This window comes from Falco peregrinus, chromosome 17 (genome assembly GCF_023634155.1).
Source record: "Falco peregrinus isolate bFalPer1 chromosome 17, bFalPer1.pri, whole genome shotgun sequence".
Taxonomy (NCBI): domain Eukaryota; kingdom Metazoa; phylum Chordata; class Aves; order Falconiformes; family Falconidae; genus Falco; species Falco peregrinus.
Window position 1 is genome coordinate 2,279,336 of NC_073737.1, and position 16,882 is coordinate 2,296,217.

Here is a 16,882-nt window from a genome sequence, read left to right on the forward strand (position 1 = left end):
AGGGACCCCAAACCCCTGGGCAACACCGAGCTGTGCTGTCAGATGTTTTCCAGTTCTCCATGAGGCTGCCAGCACAGAGACCCTGCCAAACTCATCTCACCAGTGGCCTCAGCCAGCTGCCAAGGGCTGGCAGTGCCCCGTGCCACCCTGCTGGACCCCAGCTCTGCCCCCCTACCCCATCCCCAGGCCCCCGGAGCATCCCTGCTGGTGGATGAGGATGCAAGGGCTGCTGCTGAGCGGGAGAGAGACGCTGAGGCGGGTGCTGGTGGTGCCGGCGGCCCCGGCACGCTGCAGACACTTTATTCCCCAGCTGCCCCGCACCGAGCCACCCCGGGCGGTGGCGGAGCAAAGCACCAAGCGAGAGATGCCCGGGCCCGGCTCTTTGTGGCCGTGGCCACCAGCGCTGGCTTTGCTCAAGCATCCTTCCAGCGTGTCGTGGCCACCTCACTTGCAGCCTCGCAGGACGCCCACAGCCTCCCGCACAGCGGAGAAAATCATGCCGTCCAGCTGCAAGGGTGCAAAGAGGAGGGGTCAGCACGGCTCACCCCACACCGGGACCCTCGCACAGCCCACCACCCACCCACCCACCTGGGCACGGAGCTGGCGTGCGGCCCCAAGGGGATCGGTGCTGTGGTGCCGGAGGCGGGTGGCGTTCTCCGGTGAGAGGAAACGCTGCTCCACGCTGATGATGCTGGTGAGGGTCTGCACCTGCCGGTGGCATGGTGGCATCAGGGACTGGGGCTCGGCCATGCCTCAGTTTCCCCAGTGGGCTTTGGCACAGCTGCACCCCAAATAGCTGCGCCCGGGGGGGTTGCAGAGCTGCCTACCTGGTGGGGAGCCCCGGCAGGGACCAGCACCGCATCCCCCAGGAACTGGAGGAGGGTCCAGCCGCTCACCCCGCACTCCTCACGCAGCCGCCTCCGCAGTGAGAGGTCCAAGTAGCAGCCGGGGGGCTCCGCTGTGGCTGTCCCCTCCTGCCCTTGGTCCTCACGGGTCTGTGGGGGGCCGGGGGTGAGCCAAGGCAGGGGCCTGGGGGCAGGGGGGCTGGGGGTGTGCCAGGGAGTGATGGCACCCACCTTCTGCAAGAAATCCTGGATGCGGCCAGCATCCTCGGCACGGAAGATGTGCCACAGGGCACCAGGCCGGCTGCCAGCATCCCAGAGCCGCTCCTTCAGCAGCGCATCCACTCCATCCGCATCAGCCTGCAGGAGCATGTCTGCGGGCAGAGGGGTGCTCAGGGAGAGCCGGGGCAGGGGGCTGGCATGAAGGGACCCCCCCATGCTCCCACTTTACCCTGCCGTGCCGGCAGCCGTGCTGCAGCGTGCACCAGGATGCTGATGGAGTCGGCCGCCTCCACCATCAGGTTTTTGGTCCCAATGGTCCGGTCCTGGGGCTGCACGCCTGCAAGTGGGGGCAGGGTGGTGATCGAGGGGTGAGCATCACCGTGGAGCCCAGCTCACCCCCCTGTCCTGGGCACCAGGGTGCTGCCAGGAGGCACTCACCGTAAGCCATGCAGACACGCGGGCGCAGCCAGCGCCGGCCCTGTTGGCCACGCAGGTAGGTAGCCAGGTTGAGGCGGCCAGTGGGCCCACAGTACTCCGGCAGAGGCAGGCTGGCACTCAGGTTGGCAGCCCTGTGGCACAGGCATGGTGCTCGATGCCGTGGCACCGGCTAATGGTGCTGGCAGAGCCTCCCCACCGCCCCCAGCCCTGCTCGCTGCATCCCACACCGGCATGCATCCTCCTGGCAAGGGGAGGGGGCACCAGGCTGCGTGGGAGGGGGTACCCACCCTGGTGAAGCCACTGCCATCACCTACCGGCACAGCTCCATGTCCCCAAAGCCACTCTCCAGCTTCAGCAAGTCCCCGCCACCCTGCTCCATCTCCGGGGATGCTGCAGGAGGGAGCATGGCATCACACACAGGGATGTGGGCATCATGCCGATGGGCACACCCTGAGCAGGGAGGGATGCACAGCCTGGCTCACTCCCCCCCCCCCCTTACACCCCAGAATAACACTTGGGACCTCACAAACTCATTGCCCCCTTACCTGCGCTGGCGGTGAAGCCATCCCAAAACTCCTGGCTGCTCATCCTGACACGGCTCGCTGGTACCCGCAGGTTCACCGCCTCCACTGCCTGCTCCCCCCGGGCTGGGCGGAAGGATTCAGGCCCCCACAGCCGCCCCTCCAGCCTCTTCTGCAGCCCTGAAACAAGGACGGGCTGCCGGGGGCAGCGGGGGCTCAGCAGGGCGGGGGGTGCTGTGGGTCACAGGGGGGGCTCTATGATGCCGCCACACATCCCTAGGGAGGCCGGGGGGGCTCACCTGGCCCTGCCGCCAGTGCTCCTGGAAGAGCTTGTAGTTGCTGGTGTGACTGGGGTCGTGCAGCCAGAGCAGCCCACTGGGTGCCAGGATGCAGTGGGAGGCGGGGGGCCCGGGGGGGCTCAGCTCGCCCCCCGCCTGCCTCTCCTGGATCTTCCTCTCCACCACGCGGGCGATGATGCTGTCCAGGATGCTGGTCAGGCGGTTGTCCTGGGGTTGGGGGGGATGCAAAGGGGGAGCCCCATCAGCCCACCCCGCCCCCTCTAGCCCTGCTGAGGGTTGAATGGGGGGGGGGTAGCATGGAGGAGGGGTGCCCTGCCCACCCTGGGACTCACGCTGGGCAAGGCAGGCGAGACGGGGGCGAAGGCCATGCGCACCCCATCCTGCCCCAGGCACAGCTTGACAGCGGTGGAGGCGAGGAGGTCACAGAGGGTGGTGGTCTGCACGGCCCCCCGGGGAGGGGGTTGGCCCGGTGATGGTGGCCCCCCCTCGGGGCTCTCTGCTGGAGGGGAGAAAGGGGTCAGGGCTGCCCGCATCCTCCTCCACCTCTCACCCCCCAACCTGTTATCCCATAGGGGATGCGGTGCAGCATCCCTGACCCCCCCGGAGCAGGGCTGTCCCCGCAGCGGGGGGGCCACAGCTGGCCCTACCTTCTTTGATGGGCTGGGAGGTGTCGGCTTGGGCATCGCTGCTGGGTGGGAGGATGGGCACCGCGACCCCCGGCAGCTCCTGAAACACCCCGGTCCATGTGGGCAGACAGGGGGAAGCCACATGCCCCCTCCCCAGGGCTGGTCCCCTCCCTAGCATCATGCACAACCCCCCCGCCAGCACACTGTTGCAGGGGTTGGGGTACACCAGCACCCCTTTTCCCCCCCGCAGTGCACAAATCCCCCATACCTGCCTGCTCCCGGGGGGCTCTGCCAGGCTGTGCTCCCCAGCCCCCTCCCTGCAGGGACAGTGCGACTCGATGCTGAACTTGACCCGGACCTCGTGCAGCAGCTTCCAGAGCCGGGTCAGGACTGGGGACAGATGGAGGCAGGCGGATCAGCCCCGGGCAGCAGGCAGGAGGGGGGGTCTTGGGGTCAGGGGGGGGACACACACTCACCACAGGTGGGGATGAACTGCGTGGGGATGAGGGATGCCAGGGGGTGGTCTTGCCCGGGGATGCACTCGGGCAGCCACACCAGATCCTCTGCGTCAGAAAAAGGGATGCGTTCGTCCCTACCAAGCCCCCATCCAAGCTGACACCCTCTTAGCAAGCCCCCTCCCCCCATCTCCGTACCGTGGCTGTCAGCCTCCCGCCTGCTGCGGTGGCAGTCGGGGCACAGCTGGAAGCCACATCTGGTGCAGCTCCAGTGGGAGTTGAAGAAGCTGCGCTGGCAGGCGTCGCAGAGCTGGGGGGCTCCTTCCCTCCGCCTCCAGGCTGTCACCCCTGTGTGAAACACAGCCCTCAGCCTCCCTGCTGCCCCCCGTGTCACCCCCACCCTGGTCCTGGCTTACCTTCAGGCCTGCCGGGGCCTCCTGGCCACGTGTCCCTGTCCCTGCGGACGGCCTCGCAGAAGGGGTCCCCCAGGACCCCCAACAGGTACTTGGCCAGGCAGAGGCTGCTCCCCGCGCTCCTGCTCCCTCGCTCAGGGCCAGCCGCCTCCAGCTGCAGCATCTCCCCCTCCGCCTCCCCCAGCGTGAAGAAGCCATCAACGCTCAGCTCCCCGCCATCCCCAAAGGCGAACCTGCAGGGCGGAGGGAACAGGAGGGGATGCTCCGAAGTGGGATGATGGGAGAGGATGCTCAAAAGCCGGGTGATGGGAGAGGATGCTCCAAAGCAGGGTGACAGGAGAGGATGCTCTAAAATGGGGTGACAGGAGAGGATGTTCAAAAGTCGGGTGATGGGAGGGGATGCTCCAAGGCAGGGTGACAGGAGAGGATGCTCTAAAATGGGGTGATGGGAGATGATGCTCAAAAGCAGGGTGACAGGAGAGGATGCTCTAAAGGGGGGGTGATGGGAGAGGATGCTCAAAGCAGGGTGACAGGAGAGGATGCTCAAAGCAGGGTGATGGAAGGGGATGCTCCCTGCACCCTGACATGAGCTGCAAGGAGCCTCCCACCCCGGGCAGGGCTCTGAGCTCTCCGGGAGCCCCAGGCTCACCTGCGGAAGTGCAGCAATCTGCAGGTGCTCTCAGGGGAATCTTCCTCCTCCTCCTCCTCAGCTTCGGGGTGCCCCACGGCCCGGGCAGCGCAGGCACAGCACCGCGGGATGCTCTCAGGCAGGGCAGTGCAGGGCACACTCTGCAGGCACCACGGCTCCGGGCCAGCATGGCTCGGTGGGTCTGGGGGAGACAGGAGGTGCTTTGGGACACGGCACATGGGGACACACCAGTCAGGAGGGACTGGAACACCACGGCGGGGGCTGGAAACTGGGCCAGAAAGTAGGGCTGGAAAGTAGGGCTGGGGATCTGCAGAGGTCAGGGCTGAGATGCCAGCACCTCCCTGAGGAGGGCTCCGACCCAGCATCAGCACTTGCCACCCCCTGGGCATCACACCCATGGATGCTGCGCTATCCCAAAGGGGCATTTCTATATGTCCCCACCCTGGGAGCTGCTGCCAGCCCCAACTGTGCTGGGGAAAACCCCAGTGAAGCAGATTTCCCAGCCCCCACATGTCCACAGCTCATGTCATAGGAACCAGGATGCAAAACCCCCAGGGATCGGGTGCTGCCACCGCCCCAGCCCCACCGTGAACCCCACTGCCTTACCTCCCTCTCCCAGCTCCATCCTCCGCTCCTCCGGGTCCCCTCTGCTCTCCGTGCCCTCACCCGGGCACACCATGGCCATGTGCTCGGTGGCCTTCGTGCCCCTCTTGGCAGCCCTGGCACCCTCGCTGGCAGCGCAGGGTCCGTCGGCGGTGCCGTGCGGGCGCTTGGCTGAGCGCTTGCCCTCACCGGCTGCCTCGGAGCCACCGTCCCGCCGGGGCGCCTTGCAGCGTGGCAGCGACTGCTCTGAGTGCCGTGTCAGCCAGGTCTTCTTCAGCTTGGTGTGGTTGCTGGGTGGGCATGGAAAATGGCCCCCGGGGATGCCCAGGGTGGGCTCGAAGGAGCCGAGAGCCTCACAACCCACCCCCGGGCACCCTTCGCAGCCCGATGTGGTGCAAAGGCAAGCCGGGGGTGGCTCCGGCTTGGCAAGGGCTGGCGGGTAGCGCCCATCCACGAGTGGAGACGATGGGTCGGGCTCCCCCGGACCCAGCGGTGAGCTGGGCTGGTGGCTTTGGTATGCCAGGTGCTTGTCTTTGGGCTCAGAGGGCCGGCCTGGCCCCGGCTCCAGGGGGAAATCGGCGGTGTGTGGTCCTGTGCCCAGCCAGGGGCCCCTGCAGCCCCCCGCCGCGCCAGGCTGCAGGAGGAAGAGGGGGTGGCTGGCGCTGGGGGGAGGCGTGTGGGCATGGGGAGTGGGTACCACCGAGCTGCCCCCAGCTCGGCCATCCCTCCACGGGGCTCCCGGTAGCTCCGGCACTGCCAGCTCCCCCTCCCTGTCTCCATCCTGCCCTGCCTGGCTCTTGCCCAGCGGCTGCGATGGCGCTTGGTCCTTGGCCGGGGGGTGGAAGCCGGGCTCTTTCTTCGGGTAAAACTCCTGGAGGGGAGCAGAAGCTGTCAGGGCTGGTGTCCCCCCAGATGCGGGTCTCCACCTCTGCCTCCATCACCCACATCACTGAGAGGCGGTGATGGGGAGCACCCCGTGGCCCTGCCTCAGTTTCCCCCACCACCCTCCAGAGCTGGGCAGCTGCCCGGTGCTTTCCAGCCCCAGATGGCCGAGCCCGTGGGGGTGCCCGTGTTGCTCCTGCCCGCGTGGGAAAGGAATGGGGAGCCGCAGTGGCACAGGGTGCGACGGGCGCACCCACGGCTGGCAGCTCTGCCTCCCGCCGCCTCCGTGCCGCGGCTCCTGCTGCCGTGACTCAGCCCGGGGGCTTGCATCACGCCACGGGGCTGCGCTGGGGAGGAGAGCGTCATCCTCCTGGGACGCATTGCCCCATCCCTTGGGGAGGCTGGGACCCCCCACCAAGCTGCAGGAGCAAGTGAGGGGCTGCATCCTGCTGTGGGTCGCCAGCACTGGGTACAGCCCAGACCTGCCCTGGGCGTGGGTGCCAGCATCACCTTTCACAACCCACCGTTCCCAGCTGGGTTCAGCCGAGGCTGGAGCTCCCCATCACCCAGGGGAGCTGGGGTGCAGTGGGGAGCTGAGCCCCGAGATCCCCACTCCGGTACCACCATTGGAGCCAAGCACCGGCACAGCCATCCGGAGTTGCCTACCTTCTTCCCTGAGCTGGAGCAGCCGTCGAAGGGGGCTGGAGCTGCCTTGCACCTTGGTGGGAGCCCCAGGTAGAGGGGCTGAGCCCAAGTGGGTGCGTAGGAGCCCAGGCGCCAGTCCACGCCGGCGAAGCGCCCATCACCCATTGTCCCTGGTCCCTCCGGCCCGCTGCCACCAAACGGGGGGTCAGCTGGGGGTCCAGTGGGCAGCAGCGAGGACAGGAGGAAAGGGCTGTGCTTGGCCTCCACGAGGAACGGGCAGTGGCGGAAGGACAGTGGGTCACCGGCCCCATCCCCTGCAGCGACACGGGGCTTGCCGGTGGTGCTGGGGCACTGGGTGTCCAAGCCCGGGAAGGCCAGGGGGTAGCGGTGGTACGCATGGCTGTAGAGGGCCAGGGGGGCCAGCACGGCCTCAGCCCACCGTGGTCCTGTGCGCTCCTTGCAGGGCTCAGCCCAGCCCGCCTTGGGCTGCCCGTTCCTTGGGGGCAGCAGTGGAGGGAGCTCGGCTCCATCCTTGGGGCGGCACAAGGCATCCTGCAGGCACGGTGGGGCCAGTGGGTAGGGGCAGCCCAGCTGGCCACCAGCAAGCTCCCGGCCTGGCCCCAAGCATCCCTCGGAGCCCCTCCAGGGACACCCCTTCTCCGTTCCGTAGTTCAGCTTGCCAGGCTCCGGGTAGCCTGGGAGTCCCAGCTCAGCAGCTGTGCTTCGGGGCAAGACCATCCCGCTGCTCTCCATCCCCTGGGTGTCCTGTGCTGTGTCCTGGGCTCTCCTCCACCGCTGCGCGGTCTCCCCCATCTTCGTGTCGCTGGCCATGCTGCTCCGCCACTCATGTGGTGCTCAGCGCCGTCCTGGGCTGGCCGGACCCTACAGGCAGGGAGCAGGGCATCAGCAGGGCATGTCACACTGCACTGGACCCTCCCTGAATGCTGCCGGGGCAGCTGTACACAGGTTGCAATAAGGGGGAAACTGAGGCACGGAGATGGTGGTGTTGGTGCTGGAGGGGCTGCTTGTAACCCCCCAGCTCCATCTTCCCCTGCTAGGTGGGAGGTTCCCTGGCACAGCGAGGGGATCCCGGGCTCCCACACCCCATGGCATCCAGCAGGATGCACGATGCGGCAGGGCACGTGGCTGGAGCGTGGGTCCCCATCCCATCCTGGCCCTCCTGCACCCAGCCTGGCAGGGCTGGCGGCCGGGACGCACCTCGTGCCCACCCGTCCCTCCGCACCCAGCCTGGCCACATGCCCGGCTGCTGGCACCCAGCGTGGGGAGGCCTTGCCCCACGCAGGTATTTGCCTCCGGCCAGGGCTGGGCTGCGCTTCCCAGGAGGGCTTGCAGCGAGGGGGGAGCTCCCAGCTCCCAGAGGCCCCTCCTGGTAGAAATGCCTGGGGAGATCCGCTGGGACCCAGGCCACACGCAGATGCTGGGTTCAAAGCCAGTCCTTGCAGCAGCCAGCGATCGCATCCCTTCCCAGCAGAGGAAAGCCCAGCCCCTGTCCCCTGCCCAGCCCCTGTCCCCTGCCCCGCAGCCAGAGGGGACGAGGGGGACAAGCATGGGGTCACTCCGCTCCAAGCCACCGCTGCAGAATTGCAGCCCTGCCGTGGGGCAGGACGGAGCCACCCGGACTGCCAGGCAGCCAGCTGTGCCGGGGACAGGAGCTTGTGTCCTCAGAGTCACCTGACCCCATCACACCCCCTGCCCAGGGGAGGTCAAAGCCCCCGTTCCCGCGCTCCAGCACCCCGGGGCACCCTACCTAAGCAGGGACACCCACCCTGTCCCTCTGGGCCATGGGACCCAGCCGGGCTCTCCCATCCCCACCCTGGGAAGATGCTCCCAGCACAGCTCCCTCCCAGTGCCTCGAGGCTGCCCCACCACGTGCCATCCCCAGGGTCACCCCCCACTCCCCCGGGGGCAGCATCGTCCCCTGCCCTGCATCCCATCCAGAGCACAAGAAGCCAGTTCCGCCGCTCTGAGAGCATCCCCACCATCCCACAGCACAGCCAGCTACCTGGAGGGTCCATCAGGGACCCCGCCGCCCTCCCTGCGGCAGCGAGGACAAGCGGGCGTCTCTGCCGGTGGCACCAGGTCCCAGAAAGGCAAAGCCGGGTGGGTGGGAGCACCTAGACCCACAGGCTGAAGGGATCCGGCTCTGGGATCTGGAGGAGGCAGAAAGCCGCCCGGGCGGCCCTGGGGATGTTCTTCTCTGAATTCTGGAGCTGGAGTTTTTGATCCATTGGCCTGGGGGGCTCCGTGCTCCTCCTGCCTATCGTCCTATGAGCGGGGGCTCCCGGTGTGCGGGGGGGTCAGGGAGATGGGCACCCAGGGGAGCAGCAGCGGTGGCGAGCAGGACCTTCCCCCGGCTCTAGGCAGCCTTGAGCATCTTGGGGCGAGCGATGGCAGGACGAGGCGGCGGTGGTGGCTCTGCTCCCCACAAGCGTGCAGCCTCCGCCAGCTCCCACAGCGACTGGGCAGGCAGGAGGGCTGCTGGCGGCTGCTGACGCCCAGGAACCGGCACGGTGCCGGTGGTGCCACCCAACCCCGGGGGCACCGGCGCAGGCAGCAGCGGCCGTGCCAAGGCGGGCAGGTGTGCTTTGCCCCGTGCGAAGAAAGCACCCTTTGTTCAGCAACGCGGCCGAGCCGCCCGTCGCCAATGAAAGACGCCGGCCGCCCGCTCCGGGCGAAACTGGAATGGGAGAAACACTGGGATGGGCCAAGCGCCCCAGTCCCAGTGCTGGGAGGGCTGGAGGTGGCATGCCTGGCACAGAGTGCACGGCCACACCATGGGCTGGGGGTCCGAGGGGGCTCACAACCCCTTTGGTTTTGCCCAAATGGCAAGGAGCTGGCCTCAACCCGCGCTGCCACTTTGCCCATGCTACAGTCCAGGGTCACTCTGGCTCACAGCCGAGCCTTGTCCCTCCACTGCCATCCCTCCTCCGGCTGCCTGGGATGAAGGCAGAGCTCCTCTACCTCCCTCCCCGGCTGCAGGGCAGGATGTGACCCAAGGGGTGCCGAGGGGCTAACACGGAGCACCGCTACGATCGCATCCTGATGCCACCGTCCCACTGAGGGGCACCTGTGACCACTCAAACCCCTGCCCCACAGCCCACCGGGTGAGAGCGGGGACCCATCACCCTGCGGGTGCTCACTGCACCATCACCCCCCCACCCCCCGAGCACCAGTACCTCCCAACAGCACGACAACACTGAGCACAAACACCCCCTCCCACCACCCCATTGCCCACGCTGGGGGGGAGGGGGGGCGATGCTCCAGCCGGGTGCCCGAGGCAACAGGTCAGGTGGGTCCCCCCAGGTGGGCACCCCATTTCTGGGTTCCCAGTAAGGGACAGGGATGGGGGCTGGTGCCAGCAGCACTGGGCGAGTTTATGTAACGTATGAGCACGTGTGTCCCAGGGACACCCTGCGCACAGCTCGCACGCCTTACATAAACCGCAGCCACTCCGCACAGCCTCCCCCGGCGCAGCACGGCACCACGGCACAGCACCACGGCACGGCGCAGCACCCGGAGGCTGGCGGGGCTGGGGGCACGGGGCGATGGGGCGAAGGCAGGCCACGGCCTGCGTGAGCCGAGCAGCGTGATTAACATCAGACCACTGCTTCGGCTTCGTTACAGCTCAGCAGCTTCCTTGCGGTCTGGCCCCGCTGGGAGCGAGGAGCCATGGTTAACCCTTGCTGGCCAGGGCATGGCCGTGGCTTGGGGTGCTGGGCTCCCTTTGCAATGCTGGTGGGCATTGTGCTGGTCTCCATCCCCCCCCAGCGTGGGTGAAGCCATGGCGGGATCCCTCCCCGAGCCCCGCTCGCTGTGGAGGGGAGGGTTCGGGGGGACACGGTGCCCGGCTGCTGCTCGCTGCACCCAGTGGGTGCCAGGGAACAGGGAGGGGACCCAGACAGGGCTTGGGGCGTGGGTGAGCCCGCGCCTTCACTCGATGAGAAGGCGCTGAAAGACAAACTCTCTTCCCGTTCCCTCCCTCCGCTCCCCAGGGATGATGGCTCCGGCAGGGCTAGGGGGGGAGCAGGCATCCGGGAGGAACCCTGGGGAAGGGTCTGCAGCATCCTGGCACGGCCGGGTGGGTCGGCAGGTGCCCACAGCCATGGGGACCGTTGTGGTGGTGCTGAGGGAGCGACCGAGGAGGGGTCAGGTGGGGAGGGGGATGGACACACCACCCTGCTGCTGCCAGGCCCCAGGGAGCAGCCCTTGCTGGGGCAGGGCAAAGAGCACGAGCGGGGGGGGATGCTGGAGGGAATTTCCCACCCTGCACTGGGGTAGCATCTCTGTGCCCTCCCCACGCTCCACTGTCCCAGCTGTGCACGGCAGCCTCAGGCCCTCGTGAAGCCCCCCGGGGCCAGCACACCCCCTCGTGGGGCAGCCACGCTGCTGGCAAGCTCTTCTGGGGCTTGGCCATCGTCCCACCCCATCCCCAGGAGCGGGATCCCTGCCTGCCTCCTACGGCACAGAGGCTCCGGCCTGGGTCCCTCCGTTCCCCGCCTGTCCCGGCACAACCCACGGAGGGTCCCAGAGCAATCCGGGGGGTGGTCAGGGCTGGGTTTGAGTTGTGCCAGCTCAGGCTTTGCTGGGAGAATCCCCCCTGCTCCATGGTGGGTGGGTGGGTGGGTGGGTGGGGGGGCTCTGCCTTGGTGGCTTGGCACAGCCGGCCACAGAGCTCAAATCTCCCTGGTTTTTCCCTTAAATCGAAGGGCGAGCAGAGGGACCGCGAACACCCATGAGCCAAGCGCTGGCCAGAAAGACACCACGGGAGGCCGGAAGCGCCCAAATTAGAAACCTTGGCATCCCTGCCCTGCTGGGTGCCGGAGGATGGGGAGCGACGCTACAAGGACGTGGGGTGGAGGGACACTGTCCCCACAGCGTCCCCTGGGACCATGGGGGGGATGCATGGCCGTGCAGGGCAGGGGGCTCACAGGATGCTCCAGTACTGAGGAGGGGGATCCCGGTGCAAAAGGCTCAGTGGTACCCCGACAGCCCCTCTTAGTGCTGATGCTCTGGCAGCCGAGGCGCCTGCCAGCCCTGTCCCAGTGCCCACGTCACCTGTCCTGGCACCCCAAGGGATGGCTCTACAGCCCCCAGACCCACAAGCCACCCCTCTGGCTGGGAAAACAGCCTGAAATCCAGGTTTTTTCTTACGCAAAACGAACTCTCCGGCTTGCCCAGAGCCCCCTCCAGCTTCCTCTGCATCCACAGAGCCCCAGCCCTTCCTCCTCCTCCTCCTCCTCCTCCTCCTTAGTCCTCCTCCCAGTCCCGGCACTGAGCCCTGCACGCACCTACCTGCCTCCACTGCGGCGCAGGTGAGGAAGATGAGGACGCAGGCAGAGGAAGGCAGCCCAGTTCCCCCCCTTGCCCAGCACCGGGCGCGATGGCCGCAAGAGCTTTTGCTAATCTGCACCCGGTGAAAAAAAAAAAAAGGAAAAAAAAAAAAAAAAGGAAAAAAAAAACCCAAGGAAAAAAAAAAACCACGTCAAACCTTCAGGAGTCTGGAGGCTGCGGCGGAGCGGAGGGCACGGGAGGACACTCACTCCCACACGAGCAGCTTTCTGGGAATTAGGGCCACAGCCCAACTGCTCTGGCAGCCTGCGCTCCCCTCCAGCCCTGGCTGCCGGTACGTGGCCTGGGCAGCCGCCCCGCCGGTACGGCCTCGCCGCCGCAGGGTCGGACGCTGCTCCCGGCCCTAATCTCCCGCTTTCCCTCCGGGGAGGTGAGTAAGCATCGCTAATCCCGCTTGCTTCGCTGCTGGGGAGAGATGAGCCGCTTTCCCCAAGCTGGGGGCTGCACCCGGACACCCCCTGCCCTTCCTGCAGCCCGCAGAGGGGAGGGCGGCATGGGTCACCCCCTTCGCCGGACGGGATTTGGGTGCTGTGTGCCCTCGAGGTGAAGGCGGGGATGGAGTGAGGAGATGGAGACAGCAAAGCAGCTCGTCCCCATCAGAAGGGACCAAGGGACGTCGCAGCTGCCCGCAGCCAACCCACCTTTGCCGGTGGCCCCCATGCCCGCCCCACACACGACGGGGGGATGCTCAGGGGGGATGCAGGACCCGGCGCTGGAAGCTGCTGGATGTTCCTTTCCCCGCATCCCTCATTCCCATCCCGGGGGAGGACAGGCAGGACAAGCTGTCCCGGGCAAGCCCCAGCGCGGGGGCACAGTGCCCGTCCTGTGCCACCCCCTTGGCACCCCCCCACCCCGCCTGGGACTCCTGTTTACCCAGCCCAGCGCCAGCAACCAGCTTCAAATACCTTGATGTAATTAAAAGCTCTACCCCGGGGCCCAAAGGCTTAGGACGGCAGCCAGGGACACGGGCAGCCCTCTGCCACCTGCGTGCCGGAGAGGCAGGGCAGGCAGCTGCCTGCTGCCCGCTCACCCAGGTACCCCCAGCACCTACCTGGGGGAGCAGCCGGGGGTCTCCTGCCCTCAGCCTGGGCCCCTCTTCTGCCCGTGCCCCGGGGTGCCCAGCCGCCGGCCGGCCATGGTGCTGGGCAGGCTGGCAGCGGGCGATGGGGCGGCACGGCTCCTGGCGTGGGGAGAAGGGAGTTCACCAACGATGGGCAGCCCCCTGCCCGCTCGCTGCTCAGACCAAGGCAGTGCCTCAGTTTCCCTTGGTGCCCCCGGTGATGCTGCTGGGGGGTCCCCAGTACCACTCTCCTGAGAGGGGTCCCCAAAATTCCCAGACAAAAGCCTCCGGTGCTGTGGCAGGGACGCGGCTCCAGCCTTGGGATACGGAGCCGGAATGGTCCTCGGTGCCAGCGCAGGCAGGGCCAGGCTGTGAGCGGGGCTGGCTGGGGACAGACGGGTCCCCGGGGGGACAGGCGGCTGCGAGGAGGGGAGGGGGTGTGGGGGGGTGAGATGCAGCATTCCTTCAGCCATGTCCTCCCACACTCCCGTCACCTCGAACGCCCCTTCCCCGGCCCCTCCTGCCACCCGCGCTTCCCACTCCCCATCTTCTTCCTCACCAGTGGGGTGATGGCAGCCTGGGGGCAGGTGTGTGTTTGAGGACATGGTGGTGGTGGGGGCCGGGGGGGGGGGAATGGTACAAGAAAGATGCTCTGTGTGTGTGTGTGTGTGTGTCCCAGAAGGGAGGAGGAAGGTCTTACCTGCCCGGCAGTGATGGGGAGGGGGGCTTTCAGCCCCTGCCCAGCCGAGCCCCCTGCCCACGGGCAGCACGCTGCCTGCAGCTCCGCATCACGCCTCCTTGCCCTCTGCGGCAGGCGGCAGCTGAAAGCTCCCGGGGCTGCCAGAAAAGAGGCTGCATTTAAACAACAGACATAATTATGCTTTTGATACCGTCTGCTAAAAATACAGCGCTGTGCCGCACGGGGAGCCATGTGTGCACGGCCTCACATGGCTCCTGCCTGGAACAGCTGACTCAGGCAGCGGGGCCGGGGACAGGGGGGAGCCCGGCGGGGACCAGGGGCAGGGGACACCCAGACCCCCTCACTGAGGAGGGGCCAGCCTGTGGGAATGGGCTGCTTTGCCAGGACCCCCCGAAAAAGCCAGCTTGGGGGGGCTAAGGGCAGCTCCAGGGATGGCACCGGCATCCCCCCCACCTCTCCAGAAGGGTAGCAGCCCCCAGGTTGGTGGCAGTGGGGTAAAATGCGCTGGGAAAGGGGCAGGGGGGTGGGGTGGGGTGCAGGAGTGTGGCTGGGTCGGTGCCACCAGCATGGGTTGGGGGGGCTCAGCCAGTACCCGGCGGCAGCATGGGGGATGCAGGAGGATGCTGAGGGGTGGGGGATGCAGGGCACCCAAAGCAACCCACTGTTCCTGGGGGGGGGTCTGGCCGGCAGATCCTATTAACAACTAAGAGCCCCTGCTGCCCTGCGACCCAGCAGTCTCCAGGGAGGATGCTGAGCCAACCCCCCCATGGCCAGGCCGCAGCAGCCCCCGAGCACTGACCTTTGGCAGTGCCAAGGCACCGGCTCATGCCATCACCGGACCGCTGCCCTCCCGGAATAGGCAGTGCCTGTCCCAGGGCCACCAGCTGCTGGGGTTTGGTATCGTTCTTCCCTTGTGCATCCCTGTCACGCTGGGAGAGGGGACACCCCTGCGTCACCTGGTCCCCCTGCCAGCTCTCTGGGATGCAGGGCAGCCCCGGGAGGGGAGCGGGGGGCTGGGAGGCACAGGGAGGCAGGGGGTGGTGGTGCTGGCAGGAGCAGCAGCCCGACCCTCGCTCCCATTAACGCCTAGTGGGGAATCACAGAATGGTTTTGGTGGGAAAGGACCTTTAAAGGCCACCTGGTCCCATAGCCCCGCAGCGAGCTGGGACATCTTGGACTCCATCAGGTTGTCAGAGCCCCATCCAACCTGACCTGGAATGTTTCCAGGGATGGGGCATCGACCACCCCCATGGGCAACCTGCGCCCGTGTCTCACCACCCTCAATGCAAAAAAAAAAAAAAAAAAAAAAAAAAAAAGGATATCTTCCTTATATCTAGTCTAAACCTACCCTTTTTTAGCTTAAAACCATTTCCCCTTGCCCTATCACTACAGGCCCTGCTAAACGGTCCATCCCCGTCTTTCTTATGAGCCCCCTTTAACCACTGAAAGCCTACCCTCCTAGGAGAGCTGCTCCAGCCCTCTGACCGTCTTTGTGGCCTCCTCTGGACCCACTCCGGTAGGTCCGTGCCTCCCCGGTGCCGAGGAGCCCAGAGCTGGGCGCAGCGCTGCAGGGGGGGATCTCACCAGAGGGGCAGAACCCCCTCCCACGACCTGCTGCCCACGCTGCTGGTGATGCGGCCCAGGGTACGGGAGGATTTCTGGGCTACGTAAGCAGGGACGCAAGCCAGCCAGCTAATTCCTGCAGCCCCCGTGCAGCGCAGGGATGTGCTTCACCCCGTTGCGGTGGGGACAGACCCTGCCCCAGGGCCAGGAGGGGCTCAGCCCCCCGCTGCCAGCACAGCCTGGCACCCCCTCCCCAGAGGGGGTTTGCATCGTGGCCGGGCAAGCTCAGGTCAGCCACGTAATTGCTGGGCTGGGGCACTGCCAGTCGAGGGAGATTACGGCTTTGCTGACTGCAGCCTGGCACAGGACCGCGAGCTGACACAGCTGGGATCAGCGCTGGCACCCGAGGGAGCTGCCTCGGCCCCCAGGGGACAGGCTGCACCACCCCGGGCAGCTTTTGTCCCCTCCTCGAGTTTCTGTCCCGTCGTCGTCCCCCCCCCGGGGAATACACGGGACACTTGCTGAAACAGGGGAAGGGCACCAGGACTCCTGGTTCCCTTCCCAGCTCTATCTTAGAACTCTCTGGTGCTCGTGCCTCAGTTTCCCCAAGCTGGGAAACACAGCGGTGCCCACTGACCCCCCACCCCGGGGCAGGGGTGATGCTCAGGCTCCAACGCTGCCATCTCACTCGCAGCACACCCCAGCCAGCCCCGGGGCCAAGGGGCTGCTGTACCCCATCCTGGGGGAGCCCCACACCCCAGCTCAGCATCCCAGCCCCCGGTACCCAGGGCGGGCAGCCTGCCCCAGCAGCCTCCCGGGGCTGTATCCTTGGAGGAACCATGCTCCCTAAGCGGCTTTAGGGGGATTACAGGCAGCCCCCTGGCCCTCGCGCTGTCCCCACCCAGCCTTCCTTCTCCGCTGCTTTAAGTAATCGTCTCTGAGACAGTTTTACACGGCTAATCCAGCCACCTCCACCTAATCTGCCCCAACACCCCTGCCTGCCCTGGGCTGCCCCCCTGCCCAGCTCCGCACTGGGATGGCTGCCTCCCCCGGGGGGGCTGCAGGCAGCGGCAGCCACCCTCCCTGCCCTGGGAAGATCCCCAAAGGCAGAAAGCAGCCAGGGGCTAAAAATAAAGCTGGCCTGAGCACCGAGGGCAGGAAGGATTGGGAGCAAGGGGATTGATGCCAGAGAGCAGGGCACCAGGGGACAAGAGGGTTGCCAGGGGTAGGAGAGGCAACACGAGCAGCGTTGTCACCTTGTGCCACCCTGCTTGCCCTGCAGAGACTTTGTGCCCCATGTCCTCCACCTGGGCAGGGGGCAAGTCCCTGGGGGCAGGAGCAAAGGAAGCCGAGACCCCCCTGGTGAGATCACAGAGCCCCGGTGGGGAGAGGGCAGCTGCCCACGGACGGGGCCATCAGGACAAGCCAGGGCTGGCAGCCAGGACAGGGACCTCTGTCCCCAGCCCTGGCCGTGGGCCGGGGGTCTGGGTGTCCCAGCGGGGCCACGGCTGCTGCTGCCACGCTGTGGGGGCCGCAGCTGCTGCAAGGAGGGGCCGAGATGCATCCCTGCACCCCAGCACCCATCTCCCTGCAC

The 16,882-nt window shown here is 67.0% G+C and overlaps 1 protein-coding gene across 4 annotated transcripts; it reads right to left on the reverse strand.

Moving 5' to 3' along the window:
* Positions 1 to 266: 266 nt before the first annotated feature.
* On the reverse strand, positions 267 to 15,776 carry HR (HR lysine demethylase and nuclear receptor corepressor). Of its 4 annotated transcripts, none has more exons than XM_055820353.1 (23): positions 15,180 to 15,776; positions 14,525 to 14,654; positions 13,726 to 13,877; positions 13,017 to 13,145; positions 11,909 to 12,020; positions 6,617 to 7,477; positions 5,072 to 5,939; positions 4,466 to 4,646; positions 3,820 to 4,049; positions 3,602 to 3,751; positions 3,425 to 3,511; positions 3,217 to 3,338; positions 2,970 to 3,048; positions 2,655 to 2,818; positions 2,323 to 2,529; positions 2,048 to 2,219; positions 1,817 to 1,892; positions 1,503 to 1,633; positions 1,294 to 1,401; positions 1,077 to 1,216; positions 828 to 995; positions 589 to 708; positions 267 to 507 (listed from the first exon to the last, which is right to left on the reverse strand). In XM_055820353.1, exons 6-23 carry the CDS (start codon positions 7,424 to 7,426, stop codon positions 445 to 447), a joined length of 3,876 nt encoding a protein of 1,291 aa, XP_055676328.1. In that variant the 5' UTR covers positions 7,427 to 7,477; positions 11,909 to 12,020; positions 13,017 to 13,145; positions 13,726 to 13,877; positions 14,525 to 14,654; positions 15,180 to 15,776; the 3' UTR covers positions 267 to 444. The 4 variants fall into 4 exon arrangements, with proteins under 4 accessions (XP_055676328.1, XP_055676325.1, XP_055676326.1 ...); XM_055820350.1 differs by having other exon boundaries at positions 2,655 to 2,821; XM_055820351.1 differs by having other exon boundaries at positions 2,655 to 2,821; positions 11,905 to 12,020.
* Positions 15,777 to 16,882: the final 1,106 nt, after the last annotated feature.

Bases quoted from the DNA above. Each gene is read 5' to 3' on its own strand.
- HR (XM_055820352.1), bottom strand. From the start codon at position 7,426: ATGGCCAGCGACACGAAGATGGGGGAGACCGCGCAGCGGTGGAGGAGA. The intron at 3,339-3,424 runs GTGAGTGTGTGT...ATCTGTCCCCAG, and splicing joins GCAGTTCATCCCCACCTGTG to TCCTGACCCGGCTCTGGAAG. The intron at 2,822-2,969 runs GTAGGGCCAGCT...TCTCCCCTCCAG, and splicing joins CTCCCAGCCCATCAAAGAAG to CAGAGAGCCCCGAGGGGGGG.